General features: G+C 37.2%; 1 protein-coding gene across 4 annotated transcripts in view; it reads right to left on the reverse strand.

The window, feature by feature from the left end:
- Nucleotides 1-22,094, reverse strand: part of CEP128 (centrosomal protein 128) — a 423,783-nt gene that overhangs the window by 257,428 nt on the left and 144,261 nt on the right. For all 4 annotated transcript variants that reach the window (XM_081227258.1, XM_081227257.1, XM_081227259.1 and 1 more), the window contains 2 exons: nt 17,738-18,388; nt 13,857-14,021 (listed from right to left, as the gene is read on the reverse strand). In XM_081227258.1, the coding sequence (XP_081083384.1) occupies nt 13,857-14,021; nt 17,738-18,388 (816 nt within the window). The remainder of the gene's footprint in view (nt 1-13,856; nt 14,022-17,737; nt 18,389-22,094) is intronic.

Genomic DNA, 22,094 nt, shown 5'->3' on the forward strand with positions numbered 1-22,094 from the left:
CATTTCGTAAAAACAGAAGATTGTACATGAGCATGGATTTCTTAAAATTATGGCTATATATTAAACACTCAGATGGGTATCAAAAAATTAAAACCACAATAAAGCAACAACAATTCTAAAATCAATAGTTAAGATCAATTTGAAAGAGTCCCCATGAATTCAACCTCTGTATATCCTTTGCCCTCTGTAAACCAAACACTACTCTGGAATAAAGAGGACAAGGGAAGGTCATAAACTGAATTTTTTACTTGTTATGAAAGTCTAATAACACGCATCTACTTCATCACTCACGTGATTATTATAGCAACGGCAGGTAACCTCAGTTCTTAGGAATACTAGGTGCTCTTTCTCTATGTTCCTGTGGCATTTTGTATGAGCTTCTGCTGTAGCACTTACTACCCTGTGTGTCTTTTATGTCTATCACCTCAACAGACTGTGAGTTCCTCTAGGGCAAAGATCTTATTCCTCTTCATTTAAATATCTCAGCACCCCTCGTACAATGATGGTGGAAATGTAAACTGGTGCAGCCACTATGGAAAACAGTATAGAGGTTCCTCAAAAAATTAAGAATAGAACTACCATATGATCCAACTATCCCACTTCTAGGTATTCATCCAAAGAAAACAAGAACACTAATTAGAAAAGATACATGCACCCCTATGTTCGTTGTAGCATTATGTACAATAGCCATGATATGGAAACAACCTACATGCCCATAAACAGATAAATGGATAAAGAAGATGTGGTGTGTGTGTGTGCACACAGACACAAAATGAAATACTTCCCATACACAAAAAAAGATGAAATATTGCCATTTGCAACAACATAGATGGAACTTGAAGGTATTATGCTAAGTGAAACAAGTCAGAAAAAGACAAATACCATATGATTTCACTTATATGTGGAATATAAGAAACAAACAAACAAAATAAGTGAACAAGCAAAATCAAACATATAGATACAGGGAACAAAGTAACAGTTACCACAGGAGAAGACTGGTGGGGAGGGCAAAATGGGTAAAGGGTAATCAACTGTATGGCATCAAATGGAAACTAACTTTTTGGTGGTGAGCACGCTGCAGTGTCTATAAAAGTAGAGAGTTGTACATGTGAAATTTATATAATGTTACAAACCAATGTTAGCTCAATAAAAAGTAAATTTAAAAAAAGAAAAAAATCACAGCATCTAATAGTGTCTCACATAGCAGTCAATCGATAAATATTTCTGAAACATAAATATCCTTTTATGTTCCATTCATTCCATTAGTGTCTTTTTTTTCTTAGTGTATTCTCTATGTGCCAAGCATAGTAGTCCCTAACTACACAACAATGAAGAAAAAAAAAAACCCAAAAACCAGAATCTCTAAACTCAATAACTTCTTATGTTTCAGTAAGTTTGTTTTTGTAATACATTAATTAGTTAAATCATTGAGGGCAAGCATCTTGTAAGTAGCAGGTTATTATAACCATCAGAGTAAGCTGAGGTCACAAAAGTGAAGGCTCTGTCAGTGGTAAGTAAATCAGAATAAATTTTGAGGACAGAGGTAATAAGATTTGCTGATGAGTTACATATAGGTCTATGTGTGAGAGAATAAGAGAGTTCTTTACTTGTATTTAGAAAGCAAAAGAACATTGTAATTCCTACTAGAAGATTAAAATCAAAATGCTACTATTTTTTGAGTTAGATATACACTTCCTTCTCCTCTGTAAGTATATACTTTATACTATTTCCTTCAAAGGAGGGAAGAAATTATGATTAATAGTATATAAGAGTAAGAGCTAAGAGCATTAGTAAAACAGTAGAGTTAATTGAAAAAAGTAATGGCGGGCTTCCCTGGTGGCACAGTGGTTGAGAATCCGCCTGCTGATGCAGGGGACACGGGTTCGTGCCCCGGTCCGGGAAGATCTCACATGCTGCAGAGCGGCTAGGCCCGTGAGCCATGGCCTTTGAGCCTGCACATCCAGAGCCTGTGCTCCGCAACGGGAGAGGCCACAACAGTGAGAGGCCCGCGTACCGAAAAAAAAAAAAAGTAATGTCATAATTAGAAAACTGGATAGATGATTTGATGTATGTTAAAATTTGAGTGTGGAAGACTTTCCAATCTATAACCTAGTCTTAGGCAGGCTTAAGAAAGTTATCCATAAAACAGAAGTCAAAAAATGGAAATTAAAATTTAAACTTCTAACCCCATTTAAGGAAATTATTCTTGCCTCAGGCTTTTTAGTATCTTTTTCTAGGAGAATATTGAGCAATACAAAGATCATTGGCAGCACAATCAAAAAGGTGTTAGGATATGTATTGGATACATTCCTAGAAATTAATATTCACAGTTGGAAACAAAAGTGCCTCTAAAGGGTATTTTATGCATTCATTAACTTTTAGGACCATTTTGTAATTATGATGTATTTCTCTTAAGTCAATGCCTGGAAACAGAAATAACATTAGTTATTTAAAATCAGCCACTTTTGATGCATTTCTATTTCTGAAACAAAATACGGACAAGGAAACAAACAACTAGAGTTTCAAATTATGCATTTGGAACGAACATTGTTTAATTTTCAAAAGAAAAAAAGTGCATCATTCATTTCCAGAGAAATGTTTATAAGCTTACGGTGTCTTTGGAAACCATCAGAATTTCTTCCTCTCCTCTATTTTTTTCCTTAAAGGATGCTTAAGCATGCATTTATTCTTATGAAAGAATATGGGAAAAAAAGTTTAAAAACAAATCTCCAAATAATATAACTCGTGTATACAATAAGCACCTTCTAGTTATTGGTTTTTCATTAATTGAAAGAACATTGCTTGTTCAAGATTAAATGATAAAATGGACTGAGTCAATTGGTGCTTTAAATGGTGATAAAAGAAACACAATGTAAACGAACCAGGACATTCATCTTATGTCCCCTTTTAGGGTCTACCAACGCAAGCTAGGTCTGCTCAACATGCAGCACAGCACTGACACAGATGCAATAGAGATCTTTCATGTGGCCTCTTCCCCTTGGCTTTACACACCACAAGCAACTGTAGGTACTATTATTTAGCCTAACTCCTACACTCACAGGATGGGTATCACTCACAGTTTCACAAGGAAATGAAATCAAACTAGTAATACAGGATTTTAAAGGCAAGTGCCTAAAAGGACTTCTTTCTTCTCAAGCCCTTATAGTTATCAACCATTCAGCTAAAGAATAAATGCCTTGAAATCAAGTCCAAATCAGGGGTCATAAAGACACAGACTTGGACTTCACTCCTTAACTTCACTTAAAATCAACCTCTTTGATTGTAAATGGCTGGTAAAGAGGTCACTGCCAATGGAGGGGAGTTTGGAAATGGCTTCTCCATGCCTGTGTTCCAGTCTGGAAAGTAAACCAAATGTCCTTCTATACATCTTTATGTCTTGACCCTCCCTCCACCGCAGCTGTATGTACAACTGGGATCCCCCGGCACTGCACAATCACTCCATCTTTGCACTCTAAACTTGTTTCTTAACACCTGGCAGAGTGATTCATACATGGTAAACACTGGTGTTTCTGTCAATTCTCTGTGAAATTAAGGATTACTCTGGACTTAATGACTATCAGGGATTCAATTAAAAGCACTTTATAAATGACAAGTGCAAAATTTATAATGTTACCTTCAATTTGACAATTTTATTATTATTTTCATTGTTGTTTTTAAATGAGAGAAATCAGACAGGAACTTACTCATAGTATCTTAGTTAGTGTTTATTTAACGTATCTGGTTTAAGTTTGCTATAGCTTTACTCTACTCACAATATTTAAAATAGACGAAGCACCAAAGAAAGAGCACAGTCTGCCTAAAAATAGCATAAAGTGTAACCATAAAATAAATGCTAGAAGTCAACAGCTCATTTGCTTCTATTTCTTTCTCGTACTTGGAAATAAAATGGAAATCAGAGAATTCTGCCTGCTACTATCTTAGTAAAATATGTGAAACTGTGGTTTTTGCAAAGTAGTGAATACTTTATAGAAGAGACATCTGACAATCATATATATTTTTCCACATCATGAGAAAGAAACAGCAATCCTAAACAGATGGTCAAATTAGAAACAAAACACAAATTTCAACAACACTGATTCATTTTTTCCAGTCACAGATATCTTTTATGTGGAAATATCAGGTTTTAATTAGACTTTTCTAACAAAATCATTGATGACTTCTATTCCAAAATTTGTGTCAGGCTAAAAAACATAAGAGAGGATATGGTAATGTGTTGAATATAATAACCCTAAATTTAAATTCAACAGTAAAATTTCATTGAAAATACACAAATGTGAGTCATTTTACTGGCAGTAAATAAAGGGAAAAATACAAGGAATTTATGCTCATATCCTGTTTTCCACCACAAGCTATGCAATGTTCGGCAAGTCACTATACTACACCCTCGCCCTCAGTTTCCACCATCTGTAAAAAATGGGCATCATAATTACACTTGCAAATATGAATTATAATTACCATTTTTTAAAGATACATATTTTGTAAAAGAAAATTATTTCCTAAGTGTTTTCAGCCAACATAGCCATAGCTTTAAATATGTTGCTAGGTGTCACTTCACAAATGATTTCAATAAAGGATCTCATGAGAAGGAACAAAAGTACATTTCTACAAATCCTAATCGATTCAACACTTAGGTTCCTGTGAACTGCAATTGCCTTAGATGTCTCACAACTTGTCTCCTAATTGTTTCACTGCAGCTATTCACGTCTCCCAAAAGAACTAATAATAGAAAATAAAGTCAAAAAAAAAAAACAAAGAGAAAGACTTCTAAAAAATCTTAAGTATAACTATGGAAAAAAGCAAGTATTCACTGAATTAGCTAAGCATCTCAGAGAGCCTACATAATCTATATACTGATCAGAAATCCTTTTGATTAGAAACTGCTTTAATCCATTAGGCCCTATTTATCAAGTTCACTCTATTGCTTAAATAGTAGGAATCTTTGGGATATAAGTCACGGGCTTTTTTTCATTGGAAACATATTTTTGTCCTGTTTTCTTGTTTTTATTTCCCCCAATCCGGTCAACACATACACACTCATAGAGGGAAGGGGAATGGAGGAGAGAGAGACAGAGAGAGGGGGAGGGAGGGGGAGAGAGGGAGAGAGAGAGAGAGAGGGAGAATGAATGTACATACATATCCATAGGTTATTCATATTTTTTATCTACATGTAAACATATGTGTATGTACATGTGTGCATACACATATATCTCTTCAACCACAACTTACTTATAAATTACCATGGGTTTCCCTGGTGGCACAGTGGTTGAGAGTCCACCTGCCGATGCAAGGGACGTGGGTTCGTGCCCCGGTCCGGGAGGATCACACATGCCATAGAGCGGCTGGGCCCATGAGCCATGGCCACTGAGCCTGTGCATCCAGAGCCTGTGCTCCACAACTGGAGAGGCCACAACAGTGAGAAGCCCGCGTATCACAAAAAAAAAAAAAAAAATTACCTACCATGTGTCAGTCTCTCGGCCTGGTCTTGGAGATAAAAAAAAAACAACCAAGACTTGGTTCCTGTCTTCAAATAGCAAACATAATTACAAACCTGCCCACCTGTTTGGTTTGCTTAACAAACATGCCTGCAATATCACTTGCTGATAGAACTGCCAGCTCTTCCCACATTGGTGCCTCTTTGTGGACCATCATCTCAAGTGATTCAACAGAGTCGGGCTGTAAACTTCCAATCAGCATAGTTCACGGTAAGTCTTACTCCCAGTTGCCTGGCCCTCAATACTTGAAACATTATTGGGTAGTTAATCAATGCTTGCTGATTGGTTTATTGCTGGGCTGAACCATTAATTGGCATCTATTTGGTAACAAAACAATAACAAAATAATGGCAGCTGCTAATCGATACCTTATCAGGTATCAGAAATTCAGCCAAGCACTTTATATACATTTTCACATTTAATTCAATAATAGAGCTTATTATTACATCTCCTTTAAGGATGATATAACTGAGGCTTTGAGTTTTGTTTTGTTTTTTTAATTTTATTTTATTTATTTTTTTATACAGCAGGTTTTTACTAGTCATCGATTTTATACACATTAGTGTATACATGTCAATCCCAATCTCCCAATTCATCACACCACCACCACCACCTCCCGCCGCTTTCCTCCCTTGGGGTCCATATGTTTGTTCTCTACATCCGTGTCTCTATTTCTGCCCTGCAAACCAGTTCATGTGTACCATTTTTCTAGGGTCTCTAGATTCATCCCACGTATCTACAAATGACTCAATTTCATTCCTTTTTATGGCTGAGTAATATTCCATTGCATATATGTACCACATCATCTTTATCCATTCGCCTGTCGATGGGCATTTAGGTTGCTTCCATGACCTGGCTATTGTAGATAGTGCTGCAGTGAACATTGGGATGCATGTGTCTTTTTGAATTGTGGTTTTCTCTGGGTATATGCCCAGTAGTGGGATTGCTGGATCATATGGTAATTCTATTTTAGGTTTTTAACGAACCTCCATACTGTTCTCTATAGTGGCTGTATCAGTTTACATTCCCACCAACAGTGCAAGAGGGTCCCCTTTTCTCCACAACCTCTCCAGCATTTGTTGATTGTAGATTTTCTGATGATGCCCATTCTAACTGGAGTGAGGTGATACCTCATTGTAGCTTTGATTTGCATTTCTCTAATAATTAGTGATACTGAGCAGCTTTTCATGTGCTTCTTGGCCATCTGTATGTCTTCTTCGGAGAAATATCTATTTAGGTCTTCTGCCCATTTTTGGATTGGGTTGTTTGTTTTTTTAATATTGAGCTGCATGAGCTATTTACGTATTTTGGAGATTAATCCTTTGTCTGTTGATTCGTTTGCAAATATTTTCTCCCATTCTGAGGGTTGTCTATTCGTCTTTTTTGTAGTTTCCTTTGCTTTGCAAAAGCTTTTAAGTTTCATTAGGTCCCATTTGTTTATTTTTCTTTTTATTTCCATTACTCTGGGAAGTGGATCAAAAAAGATCTTACTGTGATTTATGTCAAAGAATGTTCTTCCTACGTTTTCCTCTAAGAGTTTTATAGTGTCCGGTCTTACATTTAGGTCTCTAATCCATTTTGAGTTTGTTTTTGTGTATGGTATTAGGGAGTGTTCTAATTTCATTCTTTTACATGTAGCTTTCCAGTTTTCCCAGCACCACTTATTGAAGAGACTGTCTTTTCTCCATTGTATATCCTTGTCTCCTTTGTCATAGATTAGTTGACCATAGGTGCATGGGTTTATCTCTGGGCTTTCTATCCTGTTCCACTGAGCTATATTTCTATTTTTGTGACAGTACTGTATTGTCTTGATTATTGTAGCTTTGTAGTATAGTCTGAAGTCAGGGAGTCTGATTCCTCCAGCTCCGTTTTTTTACCTCAAGACTTCTTTGTCTATTCGGGGTCTTCTGTTTCTCCATACAGATTTTAAGATTTTTTGCTCTAGTTCTGTAAAAAATGCCATTGGTAATTTGATATGGATTGCATTGAATCTGTAGATTGCTTTGGGTAGTATAGTCATTTTCACAAAATTGATTCTTCCAATCCAAGAACATGCAATATCTCTCCATCTGTTACTATCATCTTTAATTTCTTTCCACAGTGTCTTATAGTTTTCTGCATATAGGTCTTTTGTCTCCCTAGGTAGGTTTATTCCTAGGTATTTTACTCTTTTTATTGCAATGGTAAATGGGAGTATTTCCTTAATTTCTCTTTCAGATTTTTCATCATTAGTGTATAGGAATGAAAGACATTTCTGTGCATTGATTTTGTATCCTGCAACTTAACCAAATTCATTGATTAGCTCTAGTAGTTTTCTGGTGGCATCTCTAAGATTCTCCATGTATAGTATCATGTCATCTGCAAACAGTGGCAGTTTTCCTTCTTCTTTTCCAATTTGTACTCCTTTTATTTCTTTTTCTTCTCTGATTTCCATGGTCAGGACTTCCAAAACTATGTTGAATAACAGTGGCAAGAGTGGACATCCTTGTCTTGTGGCAAGAGTGGACATCCTTGTCTTGTTCCTGATCTTAGAGGAAATGCTTTCAGTTTTTCACCATTGAGCATGATGTTTGCTGTGGGTTTGTCATATATAGCCTTTATTATGTTGAGGTAGTTCCCTCTATGCCCACTTTCTAGAGAGTTTTGATCATAAATGGGTGTTGAATTTTGTCAAAAGCTTTTTCTGCATCTATTGAGATGATCATATGGTTTTTATTCTTCAATTTGTTAATGTGGTGTATCACATTGATTGATTTGCATATACTGAAGAATCCTTGCATCCCTGGGATAAATCCCACTTGATCATGGTGTATGATCCTTTTCATGTGTTGCTGGATTCTGTTTGCTAGTATTTTGTTGAGGATTTTTGCATCTATATTCATCAGTGATATTGGTCTGTACTTTTCTTTTTTTGTAGTATCTTTGTCTGGTTTTGGTATCAGAGTGATGGTGGCCTCATAGAATGAGTTTGGGGGTGTTCCTTCCTCTGAAATTTTTTGGAAGAGTTTGAGAAGGATGGGTGTTAGCTCTTCTCTAAATGTTTGATAGAATTCACCTGTGAATTTCTATTTCTTCCTGGTCCAGTCTGGGAAGGTGGTACCTTTCTAAGAATTTGTCCATTTCTTCCAGGTTGTCCATTTTATTTTCATAGAGTTGCTGGTAGTAGTCTCTTAGGATGCTTTGTATTTCTGCACTGTCTGTTGTAACTTCTTTTTCATTTCTAATTTTATTGATTTGGGTCCTCTCCCTCTTTTTCTTGATGAGTCTTGTTAATGGTTTATCAATTTTCTTTATCTTCTCAAAGAACCAGCCTTTAGTTTAATTGATCTTTGCTATTGTTTTCTTTGGTTCTCATTCATTTATTTCTGCTCTGATCTTTATGATTTCTTTCCTTCTGCTAACTTTGGGTTTTGTTTGTTCTTCTTTCTCTAGTTCCTTTAGGTGTAATATTAGATTGTTTACCTGAGATTTTTATTGTTTCTTGAGGTAGGCTTGTATAGCTATAAAATTCCCTCTTAGAACTGCTTTTGCTGCATCCCATAGGTTTTGGATCATCATGTTTTCATTGCCATTTGTCTGTAGGTATTTTTTGATTTCCTCCTTGATTTCTTCAGTGATCTCTTGGTTATTTAGTAACGTATTGTTTAGCCTCCATGTGTTCGTGCTTTTTACATTGTTTTCCCTGTAATTGATTTCTATTCTCATAGCATTGTGGTCAGAAAAGATGCTTGATATGAGTTCAATTTTCTTAAATTTATTGAGGTTTGATTTGTGACCCAAGATGTGATTGATCCTGGAGGATGTTCCATGCACACTTGTGAAGAAAGTGTAATCTAAGAATTTTGGATGGAATGTCCTATAAATGTCAATTAAATCTATCTGGTCTATTGTGTCATTTAAAGCTTGTGTTTCCTTATTAATTTTCTATTTGGATGATCTGTCCATTGGTGTAAGTGTGGTGTTAAAGTCCCCCATTATTATTGTGTTACTGTCGACTTCCTCTTTTAGAGCTGTTAGCAGTTGCCTTATGTATTGAGGTGCTCCTATGTTGGGTGATATATATTTATAATTGTTATATCTTCTTCTTGGGTTGATCCCTTGATCATTATGTAGTGTCCTTCCTTGTCTCTTGTAACATTTTTTTTTTATAAATTTTATTTATTTTTGGCTGCATTGGGTCTTCATTGCTGTGCACGGAGCTTTCTCCAGTTTTGGAGATCTGCGCTTACTCTTTGTTGTGGTGCACTGGCCTCTCATTGCAGTGGCTTCTCTTGCTGCAGAGCACAGGCTCCAGGCACGTGGGCCTCAGCAGTTGCGGCACGTGGGCCCAGTCGCTCCGCAGCATGCGGGATCCTCCTGGACCAGGGCCCAAACCCACGTCCCCTGCACTAGCAGGCAGACTCCCAACCACTGCACCACCAGGGAAGCCCAACATTCTTTATTTTAAAGTCTATTTTATCTGATATGAGTATTGCTGCTCCAGCTTTCTTTTGATTTCCCTTTGCATGGAGTATCTTTCTCCATCCTCTCACATTCAGCCTGAAAGTGTCCCTAGGTCTGAAGTGGGTCTCTTGTAGACAGCATATATATGGGTCTTGCTTTTGTATCCATTCAGCAAGACTGTGTCTTTTGGTTGGAGCATTTAATCCATTCACGTTTAAGGTAATTATCGATATGTATGTTCCTATTACCATCTTCTTAATTGTTTTGGGCTTGTTTTTGTAGGTCCTTTTCTTCTCTTATGTTTCCCACTTAGAGAAGCTCCTTTAGCATTTGTTGTAGAGCTGGTTTGGTGGTGCTTAATTCTCTTAGCTTTTGCTTGTCTGTAAAGCTTTTGATTTCTCCATCGAATCTGAATGAGATCCTTGCTGGGTAGTCTTGCTTGTAGATTCTTCCCTTTCATCACATTAAGTATATCATGCCACTCCCTTCTGCCTTCTAGAGTTTCTGCTGAGAAATCAGCTGCTAACCTTATGGGAGTTCCCTTGTATGTTATTTGTCATTTTTCCCTTGCTGCTTTCAATAATTTTTCTTTGTCTTTAATTTTTGCCAATTTGATAACTATGTGTCTCGGCATGTTTCTCCTTGGGTTTATCCTGTATGGGATTCTCTGCACTTCCTGGACTTGGGTGACTATTTCCTTTCCCATGTTAGGGAAGTTTTTGACTATAATCTCTTCAAATATTTTCTCAGGTCCTGTCTCTCTCTCTTCTCCTTCTGGCACCCCTATAATGTGAATATTGTTGTTTTTAATGTTGTCCCAGAGGTCTCTTAGGCTGTCTTCATTTCTTTTCATTCCTTTTTCTTTATTCTGGTCCACAGCAGTGAATTCCACTATTCTGTCTTCCAGGTCACTTGTCTGTTCTTCTGCCTCAGTTATTCTGCTAGTGATTCCTTCTATTGTAGTTTTCATTTCAGTTATTGTGTTGTTCATCTCTGTTTGTTTGGTCGTTAATTCTTCTAGATCTTTGTTAAACATTTCTTGCATCTTCTTCACCTTTGCCTCCATTCTTTTTCTGAGGTCCTGGATCATCTTCACTATCATTACTCTGAATTCTTTTTCTGGATGGTTGCCTATCTCCACTTCATTTAGTTGTTTTTCTGAAGTTTTATCTTGTTCCTTCATCTGGTACATAGCTCTGTGCCTTTTCATCTTGTCTATGTTTCTGTGAATGTGGTTTTTGTTCCACAGGCTACAGGACTGTAGTTCTTCTTGCTTCCGCTGTCTTCCCTCTCAAGGCTTTGAGTTTTAAGCAACTTGCCTAATGCCACACAGCTAGAAAATGATTTATACTCAATGTTCTGTCCATAGTCACTAATGCTATACTACTTCCTGAAGAGAACGGCCCTATCTGTAGATGACTGGACCCAGTGAAACTCTGATTCATAGCTAACTATACGAAAAAAACAAGCCAACACAAACAGCTAAGTCAATCAAAACTACATAGCAATCATGTACACAAAAAATATTAAAGAAAAGGAAGCATATAAGCTGTGTATATTTATATATGTGTGTGTGTCTATGTATCCTTAAGATTATTTACCATTTTAGACATCACAGACATCTTTTCTCTGCATTAGGACCCATTATCAGGACCTGACTATATAGTTTTAACAACTGAAAGGGATTTTGCTTTTAATGATCCCACTAGAAGCTTTCAATTGCAGATCTGTGTCTTATCTATTGATATATCCCATCCCCAGCATCCAGCACAATGCCTGCCACATACTAGATGCTCAGTACATAGCAAAGGAATACAGTAGTCCCCCATTATCTGCGAGGGATATGTTCCAAGACCCCCAGGGGATGCCTAAAACTGAAGATACTACCAAACCCTATACATATTATACATACATACCTATGATAGTTTAGTTTAGAAATCGGGCACAGTAAGAGATTACCAACAATAACTAATAATGAAATAGAACAACTGTAACAATATACTGTAATAAAAGTTATGTGAATGTGGTCTCTCTCTCTCAAAATATCTTACCGTACTGTATTCACCCCTCTTGTGATAAGAGATGATACAATGCCTACATAAAATGTGATGAGATGAAATGAATGAGGTAGGCATTGTGACATAGCATTAAACTACTGCTGACCTTCTGATAATACCTCAGAAGGAGGATCACCTGCTTTGGGTGATCCTGGATCATCAAGCCACGATGATTTGGATGCTTGGATGTTAGGAGCAGAGGACTGAGATAGGTGGAGATCACGGGTGTTAGAAAGTGGGACAGCTCAAGATTTCATTATGCTACTCAGAACAATGTGCAGTTTAAAATTTATGAATTATTTCTAGAATTTTCCATTTAATCTCTCTGGACTGCAATTGGTCCAAATTTGGTAATTTCAGTTACCGTGGCAGGTAACTGAAACAATGGAAAGGGAAACCACTAATAAGGGGGACTACTGTACAATCCTTAAATTTTAAAACTCTGTTCTAAGGTGAATGTTCCATTTATATGAATGTATGACAATGCATACATACCTGGAACATCACAGATAGTGGAGAAGCATTTATTTTAAGCAGAACAAGGTAAACTTTACACTTTCAATATAAAATTTCCCCCACTCTTTCTTAAATGCAAATAATTAAACACAAAACATGTTAATACAATCTTCTGGCTAACTTTTAATTATGGAAAAGTTGGAAACTTTAGTATTATCTTCAAAGCAACTACACCCCGGCAACAGATACACTAATTATGTGTGAACATTAGACTTAGTCAAAACAAAGCATGACAGAAGAACTAAATTACAATTGTCAAGATTGTAGGCCTAAATTTAGGAACTTAAGCACATTTAATCATAAACTTCAAACTAATTTAAATTTTATTTCCTTGATTTTAACATTACTACAAAGGTAAAAAAATATATACGAAATACAGTGAAACAACAAAATGAGGAAAAGATGAGCAAAGTATGAAGAATCTTTCTTCTAGAGGTTGATGACATCCCACCCAGTGATATTTCCTTCAACAAAGATGTTAGTTATTAACCCTTATCAAGAACAGGAGTCATCTGGCCCAGTCTATCCTGCCTTATCCTATTATCCAGATGTTAATAGTCTTTTTTTCTATTTGACTTTTATCACACTCCAATGCAAATCCTTTTAGGAAGTTGGTAAAGACATAGAACACAAATTTAAGTATTCGATCTTCTATTCTTAGTTGACTTTTGGCCACAAAAGAAGTGACTCTAGAAGTCCCTAGTATTCTACCTAATGCCTGGTATATAGCAGACACCCCCCAAATTTTCCATCTACTGATAGGAAAGCAGTGAGCGTTCTGGGAATATTCCAAGGTTGCCAACCTTCTTAAGCTTCAGTCTCTGTAACTGCAAAAATGAGCATAATAGTATCAATTTCATAACATAACTATGAGCATTAAAAGTGCCTAGTGCACAGTGACCACCTCATCTATTATATATTGTATTTTGAACCTCAGTTTCCTCATAGGTTAACAGAGATCAATAAAATCTAACCCAAAGAGTTGTGAGAATTCAATGAGTACACATATGTAAATCAATTGGCATAAATACTTGCCATAAAGTAGGTCTTCAATAAACCATAATTCCTTTCTTTGCTACCTTGCCTCTAAATGCCTATGTTAAGATCCAGAAGAAATTTAAAATCAAAAGTATTAGAAGGTTACTAGTTGGTTGAAAGAATAAAAATCACAACATTCTAATAAACTTTTATGATGTTTTCTGGCACCAATACAAATTGCTATGAAAGCCTAACAATTAGCATTTAGTAGTACATAAACTATGTTCTAGAAGAAACACTAGAAGAAATTCAAATAAGTCTTTAAAATTAGAATTCATTCACATTTTTACCTTTTCTTCTAGTTGGTCCTTCAAACACTGGTATTTTAGCTTCAGTTTTTTGTTCTCATTTTCATTCTGAGTTAATTCCTCTGTCAGCCTGTCATACTGTGATTTCAACTTCTCTAGCTGAGAACGCTGGACTTTAGCCATATTCTTATCTTCTAAGCTTTCTGCCTGAGAGAAAAAGGAGAAAAGAGAAAGTCCACTGGCCACAGCCAAGCTGTACACAAAACAAATTCCACATTATATCAGTGGGCAAACACTTCGAGATTTTGCTACCTCTAAGCATTCACACATAAACATACATGCAAAGAAAACATTCTTTGCATGTGTTCAATCTCTTCTTAGCATTCACTGTGCAACCAATTAAGTGACAGGTACTCTACTATGTGCTGAAGATAACAAGCATGAACCGTAAAAGAGAAAGATACAACAGTCAATTCTGTCAACGATGAACAAGAAGTGCTTAATAAAGGTGCAAGCAGAGGTACGTGCAACCCAAAGAAGGGACACTAACTGCTGAGAGGGGAAGGGTTATTAGAGAAAGGTCCCCATAAGGATATACTATGGGATATTACTGCCTGATCAGTCTCCTCATCTATAAAAGGAGCTTAACAATATTCCTATTCAAGCAACACTCTCGTTTTTGTGAAAGGCTTGTGTACTTTCTGTACAATGTAATTATTAATACCACTCTTGTGGGGCTAAAAAGATTATGGATCAGAGTACCCAAAAAACTATAACTAACTTAATATGAAAGAGTTTACCAGTGATTATTTCAGTACCAACAGTGCAATAAAGTACCTCGTTTTCGTTTATTATTTGGAATATAACCAGAATCAGCTTTAAAAAAAATCAATAGGAATAATCTGTGGATGGGATTCAATAAGGATTTGCCAGGCATGTGAAGTTAAAGACTTAAAATAACAACAATGTAAATACTGACTATATGTCAGGCACTGCTCTAAGACCTGTTCGTATAGTTGTCCCTCATTCCATCCTCACCACAACCTGACTAGGGAGACACTGTTATTGTCTCCTGTTTTGAAACTGAAGCAGAACAAAAGTAATCATTTGCCCAAGGGTATGTAGTGAGTAAAGCAGAGCCAGGATTTGAACGCAGGAATTCTCTCTACTGTCCATGTTTTCAGCTGCTCTGCCTCACTGCCTTTAAAAGGTACATATATCATATGGGTTTAAAAACCAACTTGCAGTGTTAACTAGCTACACCTACCAATTACTGACAGCCTGTAAGCACCCACATAGAATATGTTTAAAATACATGTTTCAATGCCTAAAATATATTTGTTTCTTTCCTTTGTATAAGTTTATTATATGTATATAATCAGGTACATAGGAACATAATCGCTGGAAGCAATTTCCCAAAAGGAAGAAGTTTTGTGAGTTTCAGACAAGAATCTATACCTTATTCACCCAAAAAATTTCAGCTAAGACTTGATGCCATTTTGAGTTAACAAAAGAACTGATGTTTTTAATGAAGAATCCTGTATTCACTACCCAAAAATAAACTTAAAAAATAAAGTCTCTCATCAGGAAAACTGTTCGATTATTATTTTAAGTTTCAGTAGAATACTTAGCTTTTTTTGTGTCTTATAAAAAGTGTAGGTATAGACAGTTTTCCCCCAAGGCCAGTGGTGTCTGGGCCAGCTCACAGAGACACTCAGGAACCAACTGTGCTCGTCTCTTCCCAACTCTGTCTCCAGTGATGCTGTTTGATGGCTTGAAACCAGCCAAATGGGGGGTTTTATACCACTGAGCTTGACAAATGCTACAAATCAGGGTTCCCCTCTTTGCCCCCAGAGAACCTATTTTTAAAACAGTTACCAGCACACTAATGGCTAAGTTTGACTAAGAACTTACTTCTTGCTGTAGTTTTATTATTACATTTACATTTCATTTTAGGGTTTACAAAGTGATGTAACACTCAAAAAACCCTGTGATACAGAAAGACATTACTGTTTCCATTCTACTGATGAAGTACAAAAAGGTTAAGTAACTTGACCAAGATCATATGGCCAGCAAATGGCAAAAATACAGAACTCCACTCTTGGTCTTCTGATTCCAATAAAGGCTCCTACAAAATTATTTTTGTTGAAATCATAATAAGGTGATAATCCAATATCCTTCAAATATTAATAGCAGCTGGAGTATTTCATTAAAATATTTTACATTTAAATTTAAAAACAGGCATGAGAAGGGTAGATCTAGATGGGGAAAAATATAACTTCTGCAGAGAAAAAAATATGGGTAATGTATCACACTTATTAGACTCAGAAAAAGTAGTAGATTAAGGTGAAGCCGAAAGACAAAGAAATGTAACATTTACAGAGCTATTTATCTAAAGCCCTCCTGTACATAACTCAGTATATTACATCTTGGATGACGACCACTGCTATCAACTCCTGTTAATTAATAAAAATGAGTCAGAAGTACAGAATTATATTCATAAAATAGCATGAGGCGGGGCTGTTCCTATGGGTAACTTATTCAGTTTAAGAGAAGAGTACTGGGCTCTCACGATCTCTGGTTCTCCTGTTAAGCTCGTATGCTTCTTTTGTACCACATTATAGAGTAACTACAACACCACTCCGCATCTCAGTCTTCCGAATTAAAAAAAAAATCTAAAGTTTTCGTAGAATCTACAGAATAGTTCTAAACGGTGTCTTCTTTATATACAGGTAATTTCTTAAAGCTTTATTGTCACCTCACTATACACAAATACAAAGCACTTCCTTTGGATGAGGAAAGCAATTTTACCACATGACAGGGAAAGAGCCAAACCAGACAGATCACAAAGCAAGTCAGCAGCAAATCCTTTGATTTCTAGCTTTTCAAACATTTTAACCCAACATCCACGGAACATGTTCTATATGTCTCAAACATCATGCGAGACACCATAAGAGGATACAAAAATGGCTAAGACCTGCTACCTGCCCCTCTGGAGATGTATGAACACACAACAAACACACCATAATATAAGGCAGCCTAAATGTGCTGTACTAGCAGTTCCGAAAAAGAGCTATGGAAACACAGAGAATAGAAAGATTTATCCCAACCTCAGTTGAGATATATGCCATCTTCAGTGAATCCATAAAAGAAGTGAAAAATTAATTGGGCCTTGGAAGATTAGGCAGCCTTTTTCCTCCTGCAGATTGAGGTTGAAAAGACAATCCAGTCCTCATGGTGTTTTCATACTAATAAACGGAGATTAAAAAATTAAAAATATGGACTCTATATCACATGATGATGAGTGCTATGGAGAAAAACTAAAGCAGGAAGGAGGGATAGATTTATCACACTCCTGACAATCATGTTATGAAATGATTCCCCTGCATGGTGATAACTGCTAATACCATTAGATCTTACAATATTTCCCCAAATGTAAGATCTCTATTATGCATTTACCCAGGCAACTTTGATTTGGAAAAGAAGGGGTAAATCTCAAGAGCCTTGGGTTTACAAAACCCATAAGCTGGTCCACTTTAGTTACCATACCAATAAGGACCATGATTATAGCTTCTATGGCCTTGACAAGTCTTTGCCTTTTATATTTTAGGAGATCATAAATGTTGAATGAGGGCACGTTTCAGGTCCACGACTAACTGCCGCCTCTGCCTTTCCTGAACTCCCAAAATAGCTAAACGTTCTTTTTAAAGGGATTCAGTGCTCTGAAATAGGTGCTCCCAGGTGGCTGCTATAACTCATTTCAACCTGGCCGAACAGGCATGAATAAGCCTCTTTATTGTTAGTTCTATCTTCCCTTCAGTGCTTGGGAATACAGAATGATCTCTAAAAGTTTACGCTTTATTAACTTCATGAGCCACCAGGAAATTTCCTCCAGTATCATCAGGATAATTCAGTGCGGGTACCTTCAGTGTCCTAATATGATTCTCGGCCTCGCTCTTTTCTTTCTTGAAGTGCTTCATCAGCTCCTGGATATTCTGTTCATGTTTAGTTTTCACACTCTGCAATGAGGATGTGAGATCTTCCAGCTCCCTCTGGTGAACATCTCTTTCCAGCTTTAACTGTGTAATGATTGTAGCTGTTTCTTCATCTTTAGATTTTGCCTGTGTCTTGAGGTCAGAAATGTTCTTGAGTACCTCTTTCCTGGCTCTCTGTTCCTCCGCCAATTTATTGGCGAGATCTGCCCGGATGGCACTCAAGTCCTTGATGGCCTCTTGCATCTCAAGAAGCTGAGCTTGGTCCTTGGCCTGGCTCTCCTTCAGTGCTGCAATTTCTTCCTCCAGGTGCGCTTTCTCAGCTTTCATCTGGCTTTGAATCTTACTCTGTGTTTTCAATTCACTTTCTAGCCTATGGATGGTATCCAGGGAATCCTGGACTTCTAGTTCAAGGTCAGCTTGATGAGACTTAACATCACTTAGTTTCTGCTCCTTACAGTGAAGCTCCTCCTCTTGAAGGGCGCGCCTGGTTAGCACATCATTCAGTTCTTTTCGAAGATTCTCTATTTGTTGTAACGCTGCATAAAGCTGGCTTTTCAATTCATCCTTTTCTTTTAGAATCTATTGGGTTAGGAACAGAAAGCAAAAATCACTGTAAAATTCACCATATACACTGCCAGAAAGCAAAAATAAGGTTTAAGCCACAAGGAGAAGAAATATTCATAAAATAATATTTTGTATTTCTTTCTGGTTTTTTAATGAAAAATACTTTTTAGGCTAGAAAAAGGAAGAAAAATACAATTGCTCTGAAGTAGTACCACACTGAGATATATGTTTCAGATTTTCATCACCAAAACATATCAATCCATGATCATAAATAATTATTTAAATGTAAGATAAAATTGATCAAAAGAACGGGGGAAAAAAAGGCTCCAATTATAATTTACCAGAGGTTGAAATAATACAGTGTTACTTAAAGTAACATGATTTGCATTTCAATAGCACACTTTTTAAAAGGAGACACCTCAAAACAGATACAGAACAGATTTGGAAGATAATATAGGGAAGCAAACAAATATAGTCTATGAAAGGTTTTGGTACAATCAGTCATTATTAATCAAATAATGTCCACAGTGACAAGAAACACACCAGTATGTTAACAGGGAGTCTTCAAGTCCCATGAAGGTAGAAATGAGTTTAAGATTAGGAGAGGTTGGGAAAGGACTCACAAGAAAAGTCAAAGGACCAGAAGGCCATCGCCCTCTGCCAGCCTTTTTAGGGGGTTAGGGCTAACATTGAGGGACAGCAGCCAAGAACTAACCTGCGAATCCTCACCATCCATCAATGCAAACAAAAAAGCCAGCAGCTAAGGAGGCTGAAACTGCCCCACCCCCACCCCAACACTGGCACCAAGACCATTTCTGTACCTGGTTACTGATGCCTACCATGGCTTGAACCCGGAAAAAAAAAATTAAGATTCATTTTAGAATTAGAAATAATGAGTTAAGATGCAAACAGTTTTAAGGCATTTTTATACTTGACATTTTACACTGCAGTGTGAAACAATTCATGATAAAATGTAATGAGTCAATCACTCCAAAAAAAGTAGTTTCCTCAAATCCCTCTCATTTTAACAGGGAGAATCAGCATGAAGCTAACATGAGAAATAATAAAAGGAGGGGATTAAGCAGTTGAGCTCTGACCAGGAGAACTGAATTTGATTCTCAGTCCAGTCATAAGCAGTTCTATGGCCTTAAAGAAATTATTTATCTTTATAAAGATAGTAATAAAAGCTACATCACAGGGTTGTGATGAAGACTAGTGGGAAGGGAGAAACAAAAAGTGGGGGTGGGATTTAAGTTCAAGGAGAAACCAGGATCTCAGGGAGGTACTTATGCATAGTGATCAAAGCTGTGAAGAGAGGGGATAACTGATAAAGCAATGTCCCTGGATTGAAAAGAGTCTGGAACACAGATGACAGAGTTCACTCTAGAAGAAAGATTTTAACGCAGGAAAAATGGCTAGAAATATAGATAAGCCTAAGGGTGGATGTATTATTTTTCTATTGCAGTGTAACAAATTCCAACAAATTTCGTGGCTTAAAACAACACCCATTTATTATCTCATTGTTTTCCAGAGGTCGTAAATCCTGGCAAGGTATTCTGCCCCCGGTCTCCTAATGCTAAAAGCAAGGTGTCAGCTAACCTGGGCTTTTAGCTGGAGGCTTTGGGGGGAGAATCCACTTGCAAGTTCATTCATGGTGTTGGAAAAATTTAGTTCTGTGGACCTAGGATGTGTTTCCTTGCTAGCTTTGGGCCAGGGGTTTTTCTGAGCTTCTGAAGGCCACCCACACTCCTTGGCTCATGGACTCCTCTGTCTCTGCAGCCAGTAACACCACACTGAACCCTTCTCATGTTTTGAATCCCTCTGACTTCCCTTTCTCCCAACAGCCAGAATAATTTATCTGCTTTGAAGGACTCCTGTGATTAGATGAGGTCCATCCAGATAATCTCTTTATCTTAAAATCAACTTGCCAAGTAACATATCATAATCATGGGAGTGATATTTCATCTTATTCACAGATTCCAGGAGTTAGGTTGACACATCTTTGGGAGGTCACTCTACATACCACACAAGAGAAGACAAAAACGGACAGAATCCAGTCTTGGTTGTAAGGGTGATGTGGGAGGGACCTTAGAATGAGGGGAGGGTGCATAAATATAGTGACTAATGTTTGGAACAGATAACATAGGCCCCTGGCCCTGAGTTAAGAGACTCCCATGTAGCCCTGAAGATAAAAATCATATTTCCAAGATGGCCCTAGCACGTAAAATGTCTTTGATTTCAAAATACCATAAGTTGGTTTAAACAGCAAGGATATTTCTTTTTCTCACGTGATGGGAAGACCAGAGATGGGGTGTCTCAAGAAGAGTCCTTCAAAACTCAGGCTCTGCTACTCTACAACTCTCCATGTTTCACCCTCAGCTTCAGTGTTCCAAATATTACATCGATTCATGACAAAAGTGACAGCCTTTGGGTGGACAGTCTCAGACTATGTTGGTCAAGTTTAGAATTTCTTTGGCAATATAGATACTAAAAGCTAAGTAAGTTCTGTCTATTTTCTTTTGGTTAATGCCTGGCTAGTAGCCATAGCCCAACATTTTGTCTAGACATTGACTCCGAGTCTGAAAATGTCAGTGTCTTAACCACCACCTCAATATCCTGGACATTCCCAGGGGCCCTCAGTTGAATAGCCTTTATCTTGAGGGAATTCAAAACAATGGACTTGGGTCTCCTTTGTCTGGCCAGAAGCACTTAAATAGGAGAACTTGAAAGGGGCCTGAAAAACCAGGCTTGCTTTTTACCCCATTTAAATTTCTGCTAAGTTTCCTACCTCTCTCTCTTGCTTGGACTAACTTCTGCATGGATAAACAATTTGGCTTTTCTAACTCTAAAAGACTCCAAATTATCAGATTCAGTAAATGTGGATTATAGATTGCAGATTTTCAGTCTCCCAATGCCCCCAAATCTTGCTCTCTGCTTTTAGACAGAGCAGTTTCAACCTATACTTGTCTTTCCCTTCCAGGACTTTTCTGAAGGCTGCAATAAGTACACAACAGACTCCAACATCCTAAAGTTTTTCTACTGGTCACTTAATACCATTCCCTGAAGCAGAGCAACAAGGTCCCAAGGTATGACTTCTGATGGTTCAATCAACAGCATGGCAAGTTTTTCCGATTATTCCTTTAGAAAAGTACGATCCTCCCTGTCCTCACCCCACTTCTCCACTTAATCAATCCTACATTTTAGGTTCTTTAACTTATAGCTCCTTACTCCTAGAACTGATGTTTCACATAAGCTTGAATTTCTTCTGCTGAGAGTAAGAGAAAACTCCAGTTCAAGCTGGCTTAAACTACAAGGTAATTTATTATCATTCCAGGCAGAACTGCTCCACAGTATGTCAAAGCTCTAGATCCACCTCTCTGCACTGCTCTCAGCAGTACCCTCCCTTGGAGTGAGGCTTCATTCTCAGGACCATAGCAAGATAGCTTCAGCCATTTCTGGCATCACAGCCAAATATAACAACGTTCAGAGAAGAGGAACATCTCCCTCCTAGTGTTATCTTTTTTAGGAATGAGTAAATGTTTACCAGAAGCTCCCCAACAGACTTCATAGTTCATTCTTCAGAAGAATAGTTCTTGATCAGAAGAGGGCTATATGTCTAGTAACTGGCCTACATTAATTTTTTAATGGAATGGAATGAATTGCAGTGCGGTCAGGGAGGTAACCAAGACCACTATAGGAGCCAATTGATATCCTACGTACG

The sequence above is a fragment of the Mesoplodon bidens genome (genome assembly GCF_964165515.1).
Source record: "Mesoplodon bidens genome assembly, chromosome: 3".
Taxonomy (NCBI): Eukaryota; Metazoa; Chordata; class Mammalia; order Artiodactyla; family Ziphiidae; genus Mesoplodon; species Mesoplodon bidens.